The following is a 21,115-nucleotide window of genomic DNA, read 5'->3' on the forward strand; positions in this document are numbered from 1 at the left end:
ACCACCCCAAGGCCTGGAGGATCAAAAGGGAAAGTGTCACTAGACCCAAAAGTGCACTTGTTGCTGACACTACTGGACCACTGTTTTTGCAATGATGCTGGTAACAGAATTGCCAGAGGTCATTGGGGCCTGCAGCTACCCACTTCTGCCCCCTCCATACCACCAACACTGCTGGAGCCTGGGAAGGAAGCCACCACTGCTGGAAATGCTGAAGGTCGCCGAGCCCATGACAACAAGCCACTGCCAGGGTCTCCAGCAGCAGCAGAGAGAACAATGGCTTCACCTCTCTTCCCATCATCCCCTCTCCAGGCTCACAATTTCCCACCTGTACTTCCCATTGACCAAATATGACAGGAAGCCAGCTGGCAAGAGGAGTCTGAGAAATGTAGTTTTCAGGGTCTAGCATGGGAAGGATAGAGTAGAGCTCAAAGCAAACAGGCAAATGACTAGTGCAAATACTATTGAACCTTTCAGTTAATGTGTGTACCTTAAAGGCCATATGTATTGGACATTAGCTGAAACATTCAATAGTATTTGCACTAGTCATTTGCTTTATTTCTCCATTTTTCCCTTTCTATTTAATAATAGGCCCTGGTTTCCTTTCCAGAATCCATATATTTCCAGGAAGCTAACTCCTTTGGGTAGAGCAAGGCTGAGCCAAATCAGGGCACTCAATCCACTGGCCAGAATGACGGGTTAGGGTGGTCATGTGAATTCAGCCAGTCCAAATCAGAATGAATCTCAGGATTTTTGCTGGGAAGGCTGGCACGTGGACTCCCTCTTCCTTACTAATCACAAATGAGGAAACATGCAGGCCCAGGGAACTGTTGACAATCCTATTGGGACAATAAGGGGAATGAAAACCAAGAAGAAAGTAGCCTGGATGAACTAGAAGATTTTTTTTTTTTTTTTGGCACATATGTAACTTACATGCTGTAGCCACTGCTTAGAGCTCCGGCATATTTGATCAGGTGCACACTCCTCTGGGTATCTATTATCTATCACAAAGCAAAACTCGGGTCAGGAGCAGTGACTCATGCCTGTAATCCCAACACTTTGGAAGGCTGAGGATAGAGGATCAGTGGAGCCCAGGAGTTTGAGACTAGCCTGGGCAACATAGTGAGACCCTGCCTCATTAAAAAAATAAAATAAACACCAGGATCACACTACCAGACTTCAAACTATACTACAAGGCTACAGTAATCAAAACAGCATGGTACTGGTACCAAAACAGAGATATAGACCAATGGAACAGAACAGAGGCATCAGAGGCAACACAACATATCTACAACCATCTGATCTTTGACAAATATGACAAAAACAAGCAATGGGGAATGGATTCCCTGTTTAATAAATGGTTTTGGGAAAACTGGACCCCTTCCTGACACCTTACACTAAAATTAACTCCAGATGGATTAAAGACTTAAACATAAGACCTAACACCATAAAAACCCTAGAAGAAAATCTAGGCAAAACCATTCAGGACATAGGAGTAGGCAAGGACTTCATGACCAAAACACCAAAAGCATTGGCAACAAAAGCCAAAATAGACAAATGGGACCTAATCAAACTCCACAGCTTCTGCATGGCAAAACAAACAGTCATTAGAGTGAATCGGCAACCAACAGAATGGGAAAAAGGTTTTGCAGTTTACCCATCTGACAAAGGGCTGATATCCAGAATTTACAAAGAACTCAAACAGATTTACAAGAACAAAACAAACGAGCCCATTCAAAAGTGGGCAAAGGATATAAAGAGACAATTTACAAAAGAAGACATACATGAGGCCAACAAACATGAAAAAATGCTCATCATCACTGGTCATTAGAGAAATGCAAATCAAAACCACGTTGAGATACCATCTCATGCCAGTTAGAATGGCGATCATTAAAAAATCTGGAGACAACAGATGTTGGAGAGGTTGTGGAGAAATAGGAACATTTTTACACTGTTGGTGGGAGTGAAAATTAGTTCAACCATTGTGGAAGACAGTGTGGCGATTCCTCAAGGACCTAGAAATAGAAATTCCATTTGACCCAGCAATCCCATTACTGGGTATATATCCAAAGGACTATAAATCGTTCTACTATAAGGACACATGCACACGAATGTTCATTGCAGCACTGTTTACAATAGCAAAGACCTGGAACCAACCCAAATGCCCATCGATGATAGACTGGACAGGGAAAATGTGGCACATATACACCATGGAATATTATGCAGCCATCAAAAACGATGAGTTCATGTCCTTTGTAGGGACATGGATGAACCTGGAGACCATCATTCTCAGCAAACTGACGCAAGAACAGAAAATGAAATACCACATGTTCTCATTCATAGGCGGGTGTTGAACAATGAGAACGCATGGACACAGGGAGGGGAGCACTACACACTGGGGTCTGTTGGGGGGAGATGGGGAGGGACAGCAGGGGGTGGGGAGTTGGGGAGAGCATGGGGAGAAATGCCAGATATAGGTGAAGGGGAGGAAGGCAGCAAATCACACTGCCACATGTGTACCTATGCAACTATCTTGCATGTTCTTCACATGTACCCCAAAACCTAAAATGCAATTAAAATAAATAAATAAATAAAAATAAAATAAACACCAGGAGGAGGAGGACAAAAAAAAAAAAAGAAAGAAAAGAAAAAGAAAAAAACAACAAAAACAAAAAACAACAAGAACAACAACAACAAAGCAAAACCAAGCAAGACCAATTTACAAGCATCATGGAAAACTCTGGAAGAGAAAGAAAGTTCTACGGATCAGTCATCTTTCCCATAGTCATATCCTAGACAGCTTTTATGTTTGTTTGTTTCTTTTATTTTTTTTGAAACAGAGTCTCACTCTGTCACCCAGGCTGGAATGCAGTGGTGCCATCTCGGCTCACTGTAGCCTCCGACTCCTGAGTTCAAGCAATTCTTCTGCCTCAGCCTCCCGACTAGCTGGGACTACAGGCGTGCGCCACTACACCCGGCTAATTTTTTATTTTTAGTAGAGACGGGGTTTCACCATGTTGCTCAAGCTGGTCTCAAACTCCTGACTTTAGGTGATCTGCCCACCTTGGCCTCCCAAAGTGCTGAGGTAAAGGCGTGAGCTACTGTGCCTGGCCTTAAGAAAATATTTTTTACTGTACCCTCAAAAAGAAATAGATTTTTTTTTTTGAGACAGAGTCTCACTCTGTTGCCCAGGCTGGAGTGCAGTGGTGTGATCTTAGCTCACTGCAATCTCCACCTCCCAGGTTCAAGTGATTCTTGTGCCTCAGCCTCTCAAGTAGCTGGAATTACAGGTGGCCGCCACCACACCTGGCTAATTTTTGCATTTTTAGTAGAGATGACATTTCACCATGTTGGCCAGGCTGGTCTTGAACTCCTGACCTCAAGTGATATGCCCACGTTGGCCTCCCGAAGTGCTGGGATTACAGGCGTGAGCCACCATGCCCGGTGGAGAAACAGATTTTACACTGTAGCCAGAACACACGTATACAATTGAAACAAAAAAATTTCATAGTAATTTTCATAGTACCCTTGTTATGTGCAATTAATTCAAATTTTCAAATCCATTCAACTTTTAAAATAAAAGATAAAAATGAGAAAAAAAGCTAGTTACAAACTTCTAAATAATTTCATGATATATTAATGATTCATGACCTGCAATCATATTTGAAACACATTGTCCTTAACCATGCCATTATCAATTGTTGTAAAACATAACTCTTGATTGTATGCATCCTAACCTTGACTAACTTTTCTGCTTCTTTACCCATATTCTCTGTCTTCCTTTACCCCGAGGGAAAGTCACAGTGTCCCACCTCCTATCAGAGGCCAACCTCTCCCCTGACCTGTGCTTAGGATCCCAAGAACTTAACCTCTGCATATACTCTCTCATTTGCATTGTCAATTTCTTCTGTCTACTGGAATATTTCATTTGCTCCCTTGCTCTAAAATCTGTATCTTAAAACCAAAATGAAACAAACAAATGAAACTTCCTCCTTTGGCTCTATTTCAACTCCTGCTTCCTTGAGTCAAACCAGAGTAGATATGGCTCGGTGGGACAGGAAGCAGAACTGGGGTGTAGAGGCGAACTCAGTAGAAGGGATGAGAAGCTCGACAAGAAGGCAAGTAGTGGGTGTGGAAAGGAGAAGAGAAGGAATCGAGACTGGTGTGATTGAATAAAAATCAGAAGTGGATTTTGACCCCAGAAATGCTTTCCTTAAGCACATCTCTTGAGCCTCCTTCTGCTCCCTGGTTCCCAAATCTCTGTTGGAGCCTGGACTCTGGAGTTGGGTAAGTTTAGATGCAACACCAGTTCTGCCATTTCTGAGCTGGGTGACTTTGGAGAGACTACATGTCTTCTTTAAATTTTCTCAACTGAAAAAAAAATTCTCATCTGTAAAATTAATCTAATAAAACCTGCCTCATTGAATTGGTCTAAGGATTAAATGAGATGAACACATTTTAGCTCTCTTCTTTTTTTTTTTTTTTTTTTTTTTGAGACAGAGTCTCACACTGTCGCCCAGGCTGTAGTTCAGTGGCGCGATCTTGGCTCACTGCAATCTCTGCCTCCTGGCTGGGTTCAAGCAATTCTCCTGCCTCAGCCTCCAGAGTAGCTGGGACTACAGGCATGCACTGCCACGCCCAGGTAATTTTTTTATATTTTTAGTAGAGATGGGGTTGCATCATGTTGGCCCAGATGGTCTTGATCTCCTGACCTTGGGATCCACCTGCCTCGGCCTCCCAAAGTGCTGGGAGTACAGGCATGAGCCACAGTGCCTGGCCTTTAGTTCTCATTATTATCAAGGCCTTCCCCAAGCCTTACACAAAACCTTACTCCCATCTAATAATATTACCATAGTGATCACTTATTGAAGAATTCCTCTGTGCCAGGCAAGGACCTGACAAACAAGAGTTTCCAAGTCAAGAAAGATTCCCTGGTACCTTCTCATTACAAGGTTTTTTTTTCCCTCTAATAACCTTTTATTTTATTTATTTTTTTGAGATGGAGTCTCACTCTGCCACCCAGGCTGGAGTGTAGTGGTGCCATCTTGGCTCACTGCAACCTCCATCTCCCAGGTTCTAGTGATTCTCCTGCCTCAGCCTCCTGAGTAGCTGGAATTACAGATGCCCACCACACCAACCAGCTAATTTTTGCATTTTTAGTAGAGATGGGATTTCATCTGCATGCCTCAGCCTCCCAAAGTGCTGGGATTGCAGGCATGAGACACCGTGTCTGGCCTCCCTTGAATAACTTAATGAATATTATATTATGGAATGCCTACCATGCACTAGAGAGTGAACTGGCTTACTTGCATTCATTCATTCAATGTTGTTGTTTAGGTACCCATTGTTAATTAAGTACCTACTATGGTACCAGGCACTTACTAGGTGCTGATATTACCATGACACACTTAGCCCTGAACCTTGAAGGACTCACAGTCTAGCCACAGTGTAAGTGCTATGTAATGAGGGTATGTATTTGAGGTGTTCTTTCCTTGTGGCTTCCTTGGTCTAGCCAATCACATCTTTGGCTTCACACCCCATCACTGCCCATGGTTCTGATTCTGACTTTTTTTGGCTTGTACTTGGAACCCTATCTTCAGGACACACTTTGAGTTCTCACTCTCCATGTGACACCCAGGATTAAGAGATAAGGTAACTTTTGCATTCCCAATCTCTTCCTGCCTGGGATCCCCCTCCAGAGGGAAGGAATTCAGCAGATGTACAAAAAGTAGATGGATAGCTGGTCTGGATTTTAAACCATCACAGTTTCAATATTTCTCTGTCTTAATTCACTCATAGTCCCCTAATTGCCAAATCCAACTGATTCTTTGACTCTTTGTAGTTTTTTTTTTTTTTTGAGATGAAGTCTTGCTCTTGTCACCCAGGCTGGAGGGCAGTGGTGGGATCTCGGTTCACTGCAACCTCTGCCTCTTGGGTTCAAGCGATTCTCCTGCCTCAGCTTCCTGAGTAGCTGGCACTACCGGTGCCCACCCAGCTAAGTTTTGTATTTTTAGTAGAGACAGGGTTTCACTACGTAGGCCAGGCTGGTTTCGAACTCCTGACCTTGTGATCTGCCTGCCTCAGCCTCCCAAAGTGCTAGGATTACAGGTGTGAGCCACTGCACCCAGCAGACCTTTTGCAGATCTTTTGTCTCTTTCTCTCTTTGTGGTATTACATACAACTTTCTTTGTATCTTTCACCTCTCCAGCTCAGAGAGGTTAAGTGAATGGAATGGGGACTCAAACTCAGTTCAGGCGAACTTCAAAGCACATGCTACAGACAATATTCCATGCTGCTTCCCAAAATGGACCAATAGTCTAGACCTATGCTGCCTAGTATGTACTCATTAGCTGCATGCTATGGTTTGAATGTCCCCTCTAAATCTCAAGCTGAAATTTAATTGCTATTTTAACAATGTTGAGAAGTAGAACACTTAAGAGATGATGAGGTCACAAGGGCTCTGCCCTCATGAATGGCTTAATGCACAGGAGTGGGTTAGTTATGAAGGGAGTAGACTACTGATAAAAGGATATGTTTTGCTCCCCCCCCCGCCGTCTGACATGCATACTTCCTCACCATGTGATCTCTTCTGCCGTGTTACGGTATGGCAAGAAGGCCCCCACCAAACGTTCAGCAAATGCTAGTGCCATGCTCTTGGACTTTCCAGCCTCCAGCACCGTGAACCAAGTAAGGTTCCTTTCTTTATAAATTGCCCAGTCTTTGGTATTTTGTTAGAGCAGCAGAAAACTAACTAAGATACTACATGTAGCTATTTAAATTTAAATAAAATGAAATTAAAACTTCAATTTCTTGGTTGCACTAACCATCTTTCAAATGCTCAACAGCCACATGCGGCTAGTGGCTACTATATTGAACAGCACAGACATAAAGCATTTCCAGCACTGCAGAAAGTTCTGTTAGATAGTGGTGGTTTAGATAAAGGTTCTGTCCTCTGACTTCCTTACCCTCTTTCCCTTTATTTATTCTCAGGAAGTGGATAGACATTGTTTAGTCTGTCTAATTCTCTACTCCTAATCTTCTGAGAAGTGTCACTTCATAGAGTTACAGTGGATACAACCATGTTTATGTATGACCTTGTCCCCCTCTCCACAATGTCCACTGCTGGACATTTGGCCAGAGCTAGCTCAAACAGGAGCTCTTCCTCCCAGAAATTTGGAATTGAGCCTAAGAATCTAGTCACCTGATGATTTTTTGAATGGAGGCAACCTGGGACTCATTGGATACCATGTTTTATATGACATGGATTGGGAAAACTGGTCTTCAGAGTGACAAAGCAATGACAAAGTGGTCACACATATTGGGGAAAGTTGGATCTAGGTATTCAAAGGATGTGTCAGGGCTCTGTCTCCCTCTTTCTCCAAGTTCTGCCTTCCTCTGTGATGCCTTCATTCTCAGACAGGCTCTCTCCATGAAGCAAGAATAATGGCCGCTCTCAGTTCCTCATAGCTCAAGATCTTCAGAATAAAAAACCCCATCTCTCCTACATCTGTATTTCAAATCTTTAGGAAGGCTTTGCTTAGCTTAGTTCAGGTGATGTGCCCATCTCTTCAAAAACTGTGATCTGTTTTAGCAAGATTTCCAAGAAAACAAAGCCTGAAGAAGGGATTAAGTGCTAACGCTTTATGTGAGAGGCACAGCCCTGGGGTACTAAGAATTAGGGAGAAGAGAAAGTGGGAAGAGAAGAGAAGCAATGGAAGGAAATGTTTACTACTTCACAATGAGCTGTAGCTAGTCTCTTGACTGTCAAGAGACTAGCTACAGCTCATTGTGAAGTAGTAAACATTTGGCCATACAGAATATTTCTCTAGACAGGTTGTATGGAGAAACTGTATCTTGAAACAGCCCATTAGAGGGAGGAAGGAAGAATGAATAGTTACAGCTTGCTTCTTCCTGTCTCCCATTCATTCATCGTTTGCTCTGTGGGTAGCTAAATCCTCTGTACTAGGTTGCTTCATTGGCCCCTTCAGCAGCTGCTCAGGAAGCCAAATCCCACGATTTGTGAGGTGGTGTTTATCAGGGTCTGGGAGTTGCAGAAGCCATAGACTCCATGTTTGTAACTAGTTGGTCTCAAGCAGCAGAATTATGAGGCCTTGCTTAGATTTGGTCAGCTATGTCTGTCATTGAGGTGAACCAAGTGGTTAACTGTCTGGGAGCCAAATTACTCCAAGAGGCTATGAGGAGGCACTGGGCCAAGATGTGGGAGATTGCTGATTGGTCAGACTGGGTCATGTTCCTACTCCTGTGGCTAATGGGGTACAGAATATGTACTATGGTAGGAAGCATCCTGTTCTCTTTCCCCTCATGTTAGTTCAGATTCCCAGGAAATCAAACACCAAGACAGAATAAAATGCAATAAATTTATCATGAAAAACACCTGTGAGAGGAAATGGAAGACTGAGAGCCATCACACAGTGATGCAGGCCTGACCCTGAGTGAAGGACAGAGGGAAGGTGTTCAAGGTGGAAGTGTCTCAGGCTACAGTGAAGTTCTAAGGAAAGTTTGGCAAGGTTAATGAGGAGTCCTTGAGTCAAAGTCATCCATCAGAAGAGTATCACTTATCCCAGGAACAGTCCTGTCCTAAAATCCCCATTGGGCTCAGTTACTGGCTAGAAGCAACCTATGGGAAGTAACACCTCGGAGTAAAGGACAATGGATTTCAAAGCTCAGGGTGGATTTCAGCAGCTGGACTGTTGGTATGTTACAATTTCCCCAGTCACAGATCTGAGAAGCACATTCTCATGTCCACATACCTTCCCAGCCTAGCCAATGCAGAGATGAAGAAGGGTACATTCTACAATCTTTATATAAAGAAAAAAAAAGTAGGCTCGGCATGGTGGTTCACGCCTATCATTTCAGCACTTTGGGAGGCCGAGGTGGGTGGATTACCTGAGTTCAGGAGATCGAGACCAGCCTGGCCAACAGAGTAGAACCCCATTTCCACTGAAAGTACAAAAAATTAGCTGGGTGTGGGGGCGGGCACCTGTAATCCCAGCTACTTGGGAGGCTAAGTCAGGAGATTAGCTTGAACCTGGAAGGCGGAGGTTGCAGTGAGCCGAGATCGCACCACTACACTCCAGCCTGGGCAACAGGAGCGAAACTCAGTCTCAATAAAAAAAAAAAAAAATACAGTGCCATTACCAGTTGAAAAGGCAAGGGGTATTCAGCATGCAAGACAACAAATGTCCACCCTGTGGCTTACAATGTTACATATCCAAACCTGAACTCATAAATTCTCCATACCCTAACTCTTCATCTGGAGACTACCATCCTCCCAGGTGTGGCACATGGGATTCATATTAAACACCTTGATTTTCTTCTTCCCAAATCCTCAATAGCCAATCGACAGTCAAGTCCTTTCAGTGTTTCCTTGGCAGTATCACCTCAGCATTTGTACCCTCTTCCCTCCATTCTCATTGCTGCTGATGTGATCAGGCCTGACCCTCATTATATCTTGCCTAAACAATTGTAGAAGTCTCCATATGGTCATTCTGCAACTCCATTCCACCTTACTCTCTTTTCCAGATTGCTCTGAAGCATAGTTTTGATTATGTCACTATCTTTTGTAAAACCTTCTACCACTGGGAATGTAATATGACATAGAAGCTATGGAAAACAGTATGGTGGCTCCTCAAAACAAACAATTAAACATGGAATTACCATATAATCCAGCAATTTCACTATGGGCATATATCCCAAATAATCGAAAGTGGGGACTTCAACAGGTATTTGTATATCACTGTCCATAGAAGCTTCATTTATAGTAGCCAAAAGGTGAAAGTAGAATGGTGGTTACCAGAAGCTGGGGGAGAAGGGATAGGGCGTTAGTGCTTAATATATACAGAGTTTCAGTATGGGGTACTGACAAATTCTGCTGATGGATACACAACATGAACAGGCTTAACGTCACTGAAATGTACACTTAAAGATGGCTAAACTGTTTAAAAGCAAAACAAAGAACTTCTACCACTCACTTCCCATAGCAGAAAATAAAACCCAAGAGCCTTAATTTAACCATAATAATGTATCTTTCCATATGATTCTTCTTTCATTCCCTCTTATTCTGTACTTCCTCAACTGATCCCTCACTTCTATTTGCTCTACCGGCTGCCTACATATGGCATGCTCTTCCCTAATTCTACTCACTTTTTAAGACCCAGTTCAAGGTTCACATGCTTGCAAATCTTTCCCAAACTCCTGCTATTATTTCATATTAAGTGGAAGTAAGCACGCTCTTTTTGAACTCCAGCAGCACATGAACTATACCTCTCTTTAGCACTGCTTTTCTTTTAGGTCAAAGAAGGCACACAATGAGACAGAGGGGTGTGGCTTAAGGAAGTCCAGCTGGCTGTCTAGACAGGTCCCATTATAGTGCTAGAACCTTAAGGAATTTACCATGATACAAGAACTGATCTTTAACCTTGCAAACTCAGAAACCTGATTTTAATAGTAAGCAGAGAGTTTATTTCCTGGGGGCAGGGAAGGGGTGTCTTGTATTTGCTAAGCTCACAGAAACTTTTACATAAAGAGGAATCCAACTGATCAGTTGCAATGAAAAATACAATTATCAAAAGAACTGGAATCCTCTAGGTGGCAGATCATTAATTCTGTCCCTATCACCAAGACGCTTGCTGCGTGAACATAGAGGAAAGCATGTTGATCTTAAGAAGCATTTTTAGCCGGTGCGGTGGCTCACGCCTGTAATCCCAGCATTCTGGGAGGCTGAGGCGGGCGGATCACAAGGTCAGGGGTTCGAGACCAGCCTGATCAACATGGTGAAACCCCATCTCTACTTAAAAATACAAAAATTAGCTGGGCGTGGTGGCATGCACCTGTAATCCCAGCTAATTGGGAGGCTGAGGCAGGAGAATCACTTGAACCCGGGAGGTGGAGGTGAGCTGAGAGTGCACCATTGCACTCCAGCCTGAGTAACAGAGTGAGACTCCCAGCTAGGGTTGGGGGGAAAGAAGCATTTCTTAGCTGAGGCAGTCTGAGATATTCTCATCCACTACAGAGATGACATGGACAAGGAAATTCTAATGCTTAGTGGCTTAACTGATATGAGGCTTAGAGGGGCAATGGTTAGTGCTAGCCTTTGTGACTGCCTTGTTTTGGGCTGCCATGGCTGAGTAAGCCCTTTTGTTCACAGAATCTCTCTCCAAAAAGGGCACAGAATGGCTGACAAGATTGATTAGGTTCCGTTTATTAAATTACAATCATATCTGCCTTCTTGAGATTCCTCTCATATGACCTAGATCAGAGTATTTTTTTTTTTTTTTAAGACAAAGTCTCACTCTGTCACCGAGGGTGGAGTGATCTCGGCTCACTGCAACCTCTGCCTCCTGGGTTCAAGTGATTCTCGTGCCTCAGCCTCCCAAGTAGCTGGGACTACAGGCATGTGCCACCATGTCCAGCTAATTTTTTTATTTTTAGTAGAGACGAGGTTTCGCCATGTTGGCCAGGATGCTTCATCTCCTGACCTCATGATCTGTCCACCTCTGCCTCATAAATGCTGGGACCACAGGCATCAGCAACTGTGCCTGGCCCAGAGTATGTTTTGTTTTTTGGTCATGTTTGTAAAAAAAGGTCTTGGCTTACTCCTACAGACAGTGAATTTCATGGCTGCATTAGTCTGCTTAGCTAGCAGGTTATGCTGCAGTAACAATGAAAACAATCTCAGCGGCTTACAACAAAGATTTATTTATTGTCCACACGACATTCCACGTCATGTCTGTCAGTTGTGGCTCTGCACATCATTCTGGGACCAAAGCTGAAGAGGTAGCTCTATTTAGGACATACTGCTCTTGTATCAGAGGAAAGATAATATGGTAAAATCATAAGATAGCTCATAAATTTCTGCTGAGAAGTGGTTCATGCCATTTTTACTCACATTTCACTGGTCAAAACAAGGACAAACTTGATGACATTAGGGGGAAAAGTCTTTCACCCAAATCTCCTAGGGACAAGCTAGATAGAGAGGGCTTTAGAAAGGGAAGGGCAGAGACCATTGATAATACAGTCTACAGCAAGGACTAATATTAGCCTCACATGTACCAGATGACTGCTATCAGTTATAGCATTGACTATTAAAATACTGAAATACTCTAGTACTGTCTGGTAAGTAGCTGCTGTACCTCCAGGACCCTAACTGGATTTCTAATTCTGCTTGTTCAATGCTTGAGCACTACTTGTTGTTAAATATATTTAACATCATTCTTAGCTAATTTCCCCTAATATGTAGATTTTTATTTATTTCTGAGGGCGACCCAATTTCCAGGCTCTTGGAAGAGAATGGACTGCAGCCCCTAAGTGCAGTCAATACTTAATTACAACGATAATCATGTTTCCTACACATTTTTACATTTCTCTGGTAAGCATAGCATATGCAATAATTGCTCAATACATACTTGTAGAAAGACTTACGTAGCTTTTTTCCAATAGCTAATTTGTCTCTCTACAGTCTCAACATAGTATTTTCTTGAGTCTCCCTGTTCATAATTGTATGCCATTTCTGAAGTCTGAAAATGTCATTGTTGTTATAAGTAACTTTTTTTTTTTTTTCTGAGACAAGGCCTTGCACTGCTTCACCCAGGCTAGAGTGCAGTGGCATGTTCATAGCTTACTGCAGTAACTTCTTTATAACACTATTGCAGTTTACAAAGCACTCTCACATTATTTCATTCACTCTCCCTACATTACCAAGAGTTAGGAATTAGATCCTTTTACAGATGAAGAAATTGAGACTCCCTGAAGTCAAGTGTCTTATAGTTAGGTTTTGTTAATTTATTCATCAAATATTTATTGAGTGCCTAAAGCACATTTATTGAAATTGGATTTGAAAACAATTTTCCTGAATTTAAGGGTTTATTCCACTATTCTCAATTACTTTATCACCAGGGTTATAAACCCACAGGTAGTGAGTAACAATATGTGTAGATTTTATTGAGGACCCATGCAACACATGTCACAAAAGCTCCAAAGTAAAATTCAAGGTTACCATCAGCAGAGGCAGTCATTCCTCTCTGTGCTTGTTACCTCATGCACTAACTCTTACTGTAGGTAATTCCATTCAAAACACATTTGATGACTATTCCTATAGGTTTTGAAGTTATTCGGATTGGGTTTTGACAGCTACTAGCTGTGGGGCCTTACTTAGATCAAGTTACTTAACCTTTTTGAGCTTCAGTTTTATCATTTGTAAAATGGATAAAATCCTGATGCCTTTGGACCAATGGAAATGAAAGAGATAAGTGAAAAAGTCCATGCTCATTGTAGCTGTGGTTTTCAACTGCGTGATAAAGATTTAAAATCTGCATTCAAATGAGAACAACGTCTATGTCGAAGTTACAAGCTAACTATTCTTGCCAAGTACTGTTCTTTATTTTGGAGGGTATCACTTTACAGTTTGGTGTCAAATGCTCTCTTTTATGAATTTAAGGCGCCAGTAGCTGTCTACTTGAACAGCATGCTTCATCTGGCACGCCAAGTCGACCTTCATCCTCCAGTTCTCCCCAAATTAAAAACCCAAATACACACGTATTATTTCCTAAAATTCAAGCGCACACGCACACGCACACGCCCCTACTTATTTACTAAAATTCAAGCTCGCACCAAAGAGAGTCACAAGGATAGAAAGCCAGGTGGAGGTCACCGGGCAACGCCTCCAGATCCCCCGAAAGGGGGTGGGGTCAAAACTCTCACATCTCTTTCCGCCTCACTCTGTCGTCGCCCCTTCCCAATCCTCGCGAGACTTCAAGCAGCTCAGCTTCTGCGCGCAGCCCGATACTAAGAGTCTAGGCCCAGGGAGGGGGAAGGGAAAAGGAGAGACCGTGCAAACGGCGTGACCGCCATCTTGTTTGTGCCCCCGCTTCGCGCGCGCTCCGTTCTCCGTGACGCACGCTTTCCCCTTCCTTCCGCCGTGCCTGGGCCTCTGCATTGCCCGACTCTGCAGGAGCGCGGGGGCGGCTCCTGCTCTTCCCGGACTCCCGAGCAAAGGCGTGTGAGTGTGCGGGAGCTTCCGTGCGAGGGAGGGTGAGAGGGGAGCGGCGGCGGGGGGAGGGGCAGCGCTTCCCGCCTCGGCCGGAGACCTCACTTCCTCGCGCGGCCGTTGCTGTAGCTCGGTCCGGCCTGCTCGCCGCCATGTTGTGTTCTTGCCAGCCCCGACGCTGTCGTCCCCGCCGCCGCGCTCGTGGGGTCCGTGCGCCTCGTCGGCCCGGCCCGCGGGCTTTCTCCCATTGGCGGAAGGCGACGGCGGGGGGGCTCGCTCGTGATTGGTTGGTGGCGGGGAGGCCGCGGACCTGGCACCTTATTGGTCGCGCCGGCTCCGGCCTAGGGGGTGATGAAGGAATCTGAGGCTGCAGGGATGCGCGCGTCTTGGTCTAGGGCGGCGGGGGCAATGACCCCCTGCGGCGCACGCGGGGGTTGCGGCGCGGGTGCGAGCCTAGAGGCCTTAAGGGGGAAGAGAGGGTGATGGCCTGGCCGGTGCTTTGGGGGTAGCCTGGGCTGTGGCCTGGAATGGGGGACATTCACTTTCATAGGTGCTTTTCCTGATACATATGTAGCCCAACATGGGGTTGTGCAGGCCCTCAGGGTTCCAGGCCTGGAAACACCGAAGCCCAAGTGACCAGCTGAGAGATCTTCGAGATCCAGGGGTGCTAGTGTGACCCAGTTTGGAAGTGGCCCTGAAGTCCACGGTGTGAGTGCATGGTATGGGGAAAAAGGCATCAGGGCTAGGGGCATAGATGAAATGTAGAATCAGATCAGGGATTTTGCCGGAGAGTGCAAGCATTTAAACACTGAGGTGTGGTTTTTTTTTTTTTTTTTTTTTTGAGTCGGAGTTCCGCTCTTGTTACCCAGGCTGGAGTGCAATGGCGCGATCTCGGCTCACCGCAACCTCCACCTCCTGGGTTCTGGCAATTCTCCTGCCTCAGCTTCCTGAGTAGCAGGGATTACAGGCACGCGCCACCATGCCCAGCTAATTTTTTTGTATTTTAGTAGAGACAGGGTTTCGCCATGTTGACCAGGATGGTCTCGATCTCTTGACCTCGTGATCCACCCGCCTCGGCCTCCCAAAGTGCTGGGATTACAGGCTTGAGCCACCATGCCCAGCCGGCGGATGGCTTCTTAAGGAACAGGACTTGTCAACACTTTCTGGTTCATATTCCAAAATTTTTATTCCAGTCAGAGTCGTTCCATTGGACTTGTTGGGGATATGTTCCTTTTCCACTGAATCTTAATCATAGTTATTTATATTGCTTTACATTTGCTCCTCCCAATGTGTGAGGAGCATGGAAACACATTTATGTTAAACCTCTGTGTTTTCCTAATTTGTTTTTTCTTGTTTTTGTTAGGTTGTCCTTTTAGTTTTAGATGTTACTCTTCTGTTTTCATACCAAATTCAAGAAACTTCTATGGTTTTCAAATGTATTCAGTTTTATGTGAATGCAACTAAAGTTTCTGGAGAAGGGAATTGAAAAGTAGTAGAGGAAGAGAATTGGTATTTTGGGGCACATTTTAACACCAGTAGATAGGCATTATCATCCCAATATTGCAGATGAGGAAACTGAGGATCACACAGGTTAAGTAGCTTGTCTAGTGTCACTCTGTAAGTGGTTGAGCTGGAATTCAAACCCAGGTTGCCTGATGCCAAAGCCTGTAATTTTATCTTCTGCTACATTATGCTGTCAGCATAAACCTCACGGATCAAACTTCCAGATAATTTTATATTTCCAAGTGGATCGTCTACTTTGATTTCTGGGTGTTGAGAGTGTATTAAATGGAAAGCTATAATTCGTAAGAATTTGTTGTGCTGCTTAAGTATTTAGACCACAGAATTGTAACTATATAGAATATGGGTTCTTCAGCTAGGTATTCAGTCATATCCCTTGGTTTCTATTGTGTAAAGGAAGATTTACAAAGTAAATTGCTGCATTTTTCCTGAACCCAGGTAGATAATGGGGAAAAAATATGTACAGAAACTTGAAATATCTGCATTCCTTAAAACCAGGTTTCAGAATATATTGCAGATAGGCTTTCTGTATATGAAAGTAATTTATGCCAAGCAGTGAGGAACTACTACATGCATAGTGTAAAGAGCTCACTGAAGTGGTTTTCCAAACATCACCAGTTCCTTAGGGTGTCTCCAAATACCAGGACCAATTCAAAGCCTAGTGCTTTCTTCAGACTGTGGGATATTGATTCTAGGATATGCTTATCCTGAACAATGTGTGAAATTAAGACTGGATGGGACAAAATATTTGCAGTTCCAATTTTGCATGGAAACATTTGAATCAGGTTTTGAGGGGAGACCAGTGAGTTGGAGGTCTTAATTGCCTTATGTCTTGATGTGCTTAGTTGAAGCCCTCCCTCATCTTTATTTGCAGTAACATTTCATGTGGAAGATAGAGGCAAAGCTACAAGTGAAAATAGGGTTTGCCATGCATTTTGTACATTGGTTCTTTCAGCCGCCTTTGGCTCGGTCATCAAGTTAACAAAATATGAAGAATGATGTAGATCTGTAACTTAGTTTCTTTTTTACTAAGGCTAGACAAAATGAGAAAAATGAGTGTGTATGTATACCTTTATTATGCAGCAGGCGTTTCTGCAGCAACCTGCCCTTCAACATTGTTGGCCACTTTATTTCCATGTTAGCCCCTTACACCCATGGCCATCTTGTTATTTCTAGAGTTGACCACTCTAGAAATCTTTAACTCTCAGGAAATCTCAGTAGGTCTGAGTTTATATTTAAAACTTGTGAACCTCAGCTCCTTCTTTTTGGGGGGATGGAGTCTCTTTCTGTCACCCAGGTTGGAGTGCAGTGGTACGATCTTGGGTTACTGCAACCTCCACCTCCTGGGTTCAAGTAATTCTCCTGCCTCAGCCTCCTGAGTAGCTGGAATTACAGGTGCGCACCACTACATCCAGCTAATTTTTGTATTTTTAATAGAGACAGAGTTTCACCATGTTAGCTAGGATAGTCTCGAACTCCTGATGTTGTGATCCACCTGCATTGGCCTCCCAAAGTGCTGGGATTATAGGCATGAGCCACTGCGCCCGACCTCAGCTTCTTCTTATAAGCAGAAATCATACTAAGCTTTATACTTTATAGGCTGTGCCCATGTCATCTTATTTAATTCTTGTGACAAATAATTCTGTTATCTCATTTATACTACATACTTTGTCTTTGGTCAAAACTACTAGAGGCTGGACATGGTGGCTCATGCCTGTAATCCCAGCATATTGGGAGGCTGAGGTGGGTGGATCACTTGAGGTCAGGAGTTCAAGACCAGCCTCGCACATGTGAAACCCTGTCTCTACTAAAAATACAAAAATTAGCTGGGTGTGGTGGTGGTCACCTGTAATCCCCGCTAATTGGAAGCTGAGGCAGGAGAATCGCTGGAACTCGGGAGGCGGAGGTTTGTAGTGAGCTGAGGTTGTGCCACTGCATTCCAGCCTGGGTGACAGAGCAAGACTCAGTCTCCAAATAAAGTAAAATAAAAATCCCAAAACTGTACTAGAGAATATTTTATGAGGTATTTTAATCCCCTTTTTATTTTCAGAGAAATGGAGGCAAAGCAAAATGACGATTCAGACCACAGGATTGTAACCATTTATGGGCTCAACCCATTCTATGCTGGGGAGCTATGTGGGGGCATCTTTTTTTTTTTTTGCGATGGGGGAGACAAAGTCTTGCTCTGTCACCCAGGCATGAGTGCAGTCATGCGATCTCAGCTCACTGCAACCTCTGCTTCCTGGGTTCAAACAATTCTCCTGCCTTGGCCTCCTGAGGAGCTGGGATTATAGGTGTGCACCACCACACCCAGCTAATTTTTTTTAAATTTATTTTTTTCGAGACAGAGTCTCGATCTGTCTCCAGGTGCCAGACTGGAGTGCAGTGGTGTGATCTGCAACCTCCACCTTCCAGGTTCAAGCAATTCTGCCTCAGTCTCTTGAGTAGCTGGGACTATAGGCATGCACCACTACGCCCAGCTAATTTTTGTATTTTTAGTAGAGACAGGGTTTCACTGTATTGGCCAGGATGGTCTCGCTCTCTTGACCTTGTGATCTGCCTTCCTTGGCCTCCCAAAGTGCTGGGATTACAGGCGTGAGCCACTGTGCCTGGCCCAGCTAATTTTTGTATTTTTAGTAGAGAGTGGGTTTCACCATGTTAGTCAGGCTGGTCTTGAACTCCTGACCTCAGGCGATGCCCCCTTTGGCTTCCCAAAGTGCGGGGATTATAAGCGTGAGCCACTGTGCCTGGCCAAGCTATGCAGGGTTTGTTTTTGAGGTAATTTTGAAATTTACATCTTTTAGTTCAAAGGTACTGAGCCACTAAGGATTGATGAATCAAATGCAAGAATAATATAATTACTACTTCTATTGAGTGCTTACATTGTACCAGCTAGGATGTAAATGTATTATGTACATTTATCCTCATACACTATGAGGTAGACAATATAGCCACGCTCATTTTTACATGTGGGGAAACTGAAGAGTTAAGTAATTTGCTTAAGGTCTCACAGCCTGAAAGTAGCAGAGCCCAGATTCACACACAGATTTGTAATTTTTTTTTTTTTTTTTCAAGACAGAATCTGATACTGTCGCCCGGACTGGAGTGCAGTGGTACGATCTTGGCTCACTGCAATCTCCACCTCCCGGGTTCAAGCGATTCTCCTGCCTCAGCCTCCCGAGTAGCTGGGATTACAGGTGCCCCCCTCCACCTCCAGCTAATTTTTTTTATTTTTAGTAAAGACAGTTTCACTGTGTTGGCCAGGCTGGTTTTGAACTCCTGACCTCATTTGGTTTGCTGGCTTTGGCCTCCCAAAGTGCTGGGATGACAGGCGTGAGCCATAGATTTGTGATTCTTAATTCTTTGTAAGTGAAGCCCTTACTCTTAAACACTGTGTCAACATCATAGAATATTTTGGGAAAAGAGACTGGACACAGTGGCTCATGCCTGTAATCTGAGCACTTTGGGAGGCCGAGTCAGGCGGATCACCTGAGGTCAGGAGTTTGAGACCAGCCTGCCCAATATGGCGAAACCCCGTCTCTACTAAAAATACAAAAAATTTAGCCGGCGCGGTTGTGAGCGCCTATAATCCCAGCTACTTGGAAGGCTAAGGAAGGAGGATCACTTGGAGGGAGAGAGAGATTGCAGTGAGCTAAGATCGCACCACTGCATTCCAGCCTGGGAGACAAGAGTGAAACTGTCTGAAAATAAAAAAAAAACAAACAAAAAAAACCCCACAAAAAAATTATGGGAATATTATGGATAGAGGAAAAAGTCTTGGCATCTTAGCTCAGGGAGTGAGTTTAAGTTCTTTCAGGCGTGTCCTTTGTACTGAGGCTCTAAAAGAGTGAGATGACCTTGACAGGGTAACTTGGCTATGCAAGGGCAGAGCTAAATCTTGCCCAGTTCACTGAATTTCCACACAGGTGCTCATTCCACTGGTTAGCATTGCCTGTCCTGTAGAAGCATTGACTTGATGGCAGAGATGACTTTAAGTGACGAGTTTATCTCAGTCTTGGGAGTGAAAATGGCAGAGGACATTACTAGTGTCACAGATGACCTTCTTGAGGTTTATCCTGGCCTCAGGCATGCAATCAGGAAGAACATTCCTCAGCCAGTAAGTTGTTCTTTTCTGTTCTGTTTCTTGTTCTCAGAGGAAACTGATTGTGACTTATCTGATGTCTTACAGTCTCTCTTTTCATTTTGTTTATTCAGTTTTTAATGCATGCAATGTCACAATTTAGGAAGGCTACAAGGTCATTTTAGTGTTTTCCTACAGAGACTCAAAGCACTCAACATAATTTAAGGAGATTAATTGCAGGAGGAAATGGATTTTTAAAACTTTGGCCAAAAAGTGCCTTTGGGAGGGGACAGTATTAGTTGCTGATTAGAGTCAGACCCAGGGAAGAATTCTGTCTACAATGCGTTTACCCTGTCTGTGTGCTGGGGCAGGCTCTTGTTTCTTCCTCTATAAAATAACGGCAATAATACCAACCTTATAGGGTAGTTAAGAGAAATGAATATAATAGTGTGTGGTAGATGTCTGTCACTTAGTGCACCTTAATAAGTGAGAGAACACATTTTCATTTTAGAACACCATAAAATCTGTCCTTTCAGCCAGTTACAGCTTCCTTGATGGGCAGGGGGGAGGCCTTTTATAATTGTATGATCTGTTATATACAGTAAGATTTCCGTACGGGAGAACGACCACTTGACATGAAAGACATAACCTAATTTAGTTGTGCTGTTGTGGTTTAGGAGCCGATTTTCAGTGGATCAGTGTGAGGTCAATCTTACTTCTGAATGCACAAAGTAGTAGGATCGTTTGTTTCAGGGAAAGGTTGTTTCCTCATCTCTTTTGTTGATCCCCGAGTGTTGAGTGGTAATGATTGCAATGTGATGAAAACTTTTTCATATTTGACAAATAGCAATGATGATTAAAGTCAGAACAACCAGTGTTTTCATTCTGACCAGAGGGAGAGATTTGCATTATAGTCAGTCATTTAAAATTTTCCTAATGGTAGAAATTATCAGTTGAGGTAGGACTGTTAGTTTGGTTTGTGTGATTTGTAGTCACTTGAGTAACGTTTTCTTTGAAGTAAGCAGGAAAACAGCATTGTGGAATGGTTCAGGAAAAATCTCTTTGCCTGCAGAAAATTTTGCCAGGTTGCAGGAATTGTTGCACCCTTCCCACACTTCTCCATGTTTCAGCAGTTATATACCTGATAGCAGTGAGACAGCACCTGTAGTCATTTTCAGTATTGGGGTTGTATTTTCCATTTCGGTATTTTCAGATCTGCAGATAGATTACTTCCAAATTCACTACTTTCTTTTATACAGTGAGGACTTTATATTGTATAAACTTGTAGTTTAGAGAGTGGTACTAGAGTTTAATCTTTGCATTTGAATGTTTCCAGTAGAGTATGTTTAAATTGAAATACTCATGTCTGGCTGGTCACGGTGGCTCATGCCTGTAATCCCAGCACTTTGGGAAGCTGAGGTGGGCTTACTAAAAATATAAAAAATTAGCCAGGCATGGTTGCGGGCACCTGTAGTCCCAGCTACTTGGGAGGCTGAGACACGAGAGTCACT

The 21,115-nt window shown here is 43.6% G+C and overlaps 1 protein-coding gene across 23 annotated transcripts in view; it reads left to right on the forward strand.

Moving 5' to 3' along the window:
- The window catches only part of NFYC (nuclear transcription factor Y subunit gamma), a 108,063-nt gene that overhangs the window by 17,171 nt on the left and 69,777 nt on the right, over nucleotides 1-21,115 (forward strand). For 11 of the 23 annotated variants that reach the window (XM_054259201.2, XM_054259205.2, XM_054259207.2 and 8 more), the window contains exon 1: nucleotides 13,762-14,014. The exons of 1 other annotated variant lie outside the window; for it this stretch is intronic. Coding sequence is in view for 3 of the 22 variants with exons in the window: in XM_054259203.2 (XP_054115178.2) it covers nucleotides 14,354-14,447 (94 nt within the window). In the remaining 19 variants the exon portion in view is untranslated. Of the gene's footprint in view, nucleotides 1-13,761; nucleotides 14,015-14,352; nucleotides 14,722-21,115 lie in introns of those variants that run through there. 11 more of the 23 variants (XM_078331362.1, XM_078331376.1, XM_035251002.3 and 8 more) reach the window with 3 other exon arrangements.

Source organism: Callithrix jacchus, chromosome 7, assembly GCF_049354715.1.
Source record: "Callithrix jacchus isolate 240 chromosome 7, calJac240_pri, whole genome shotgun sequence".
Classification (NCBI taxonomy): domain Eukaryota; kingdom Metazoa; phylum Chordata; class Mammalia; order Primates; family Cebidae; genus Callithrix; species Callithrix jacchus.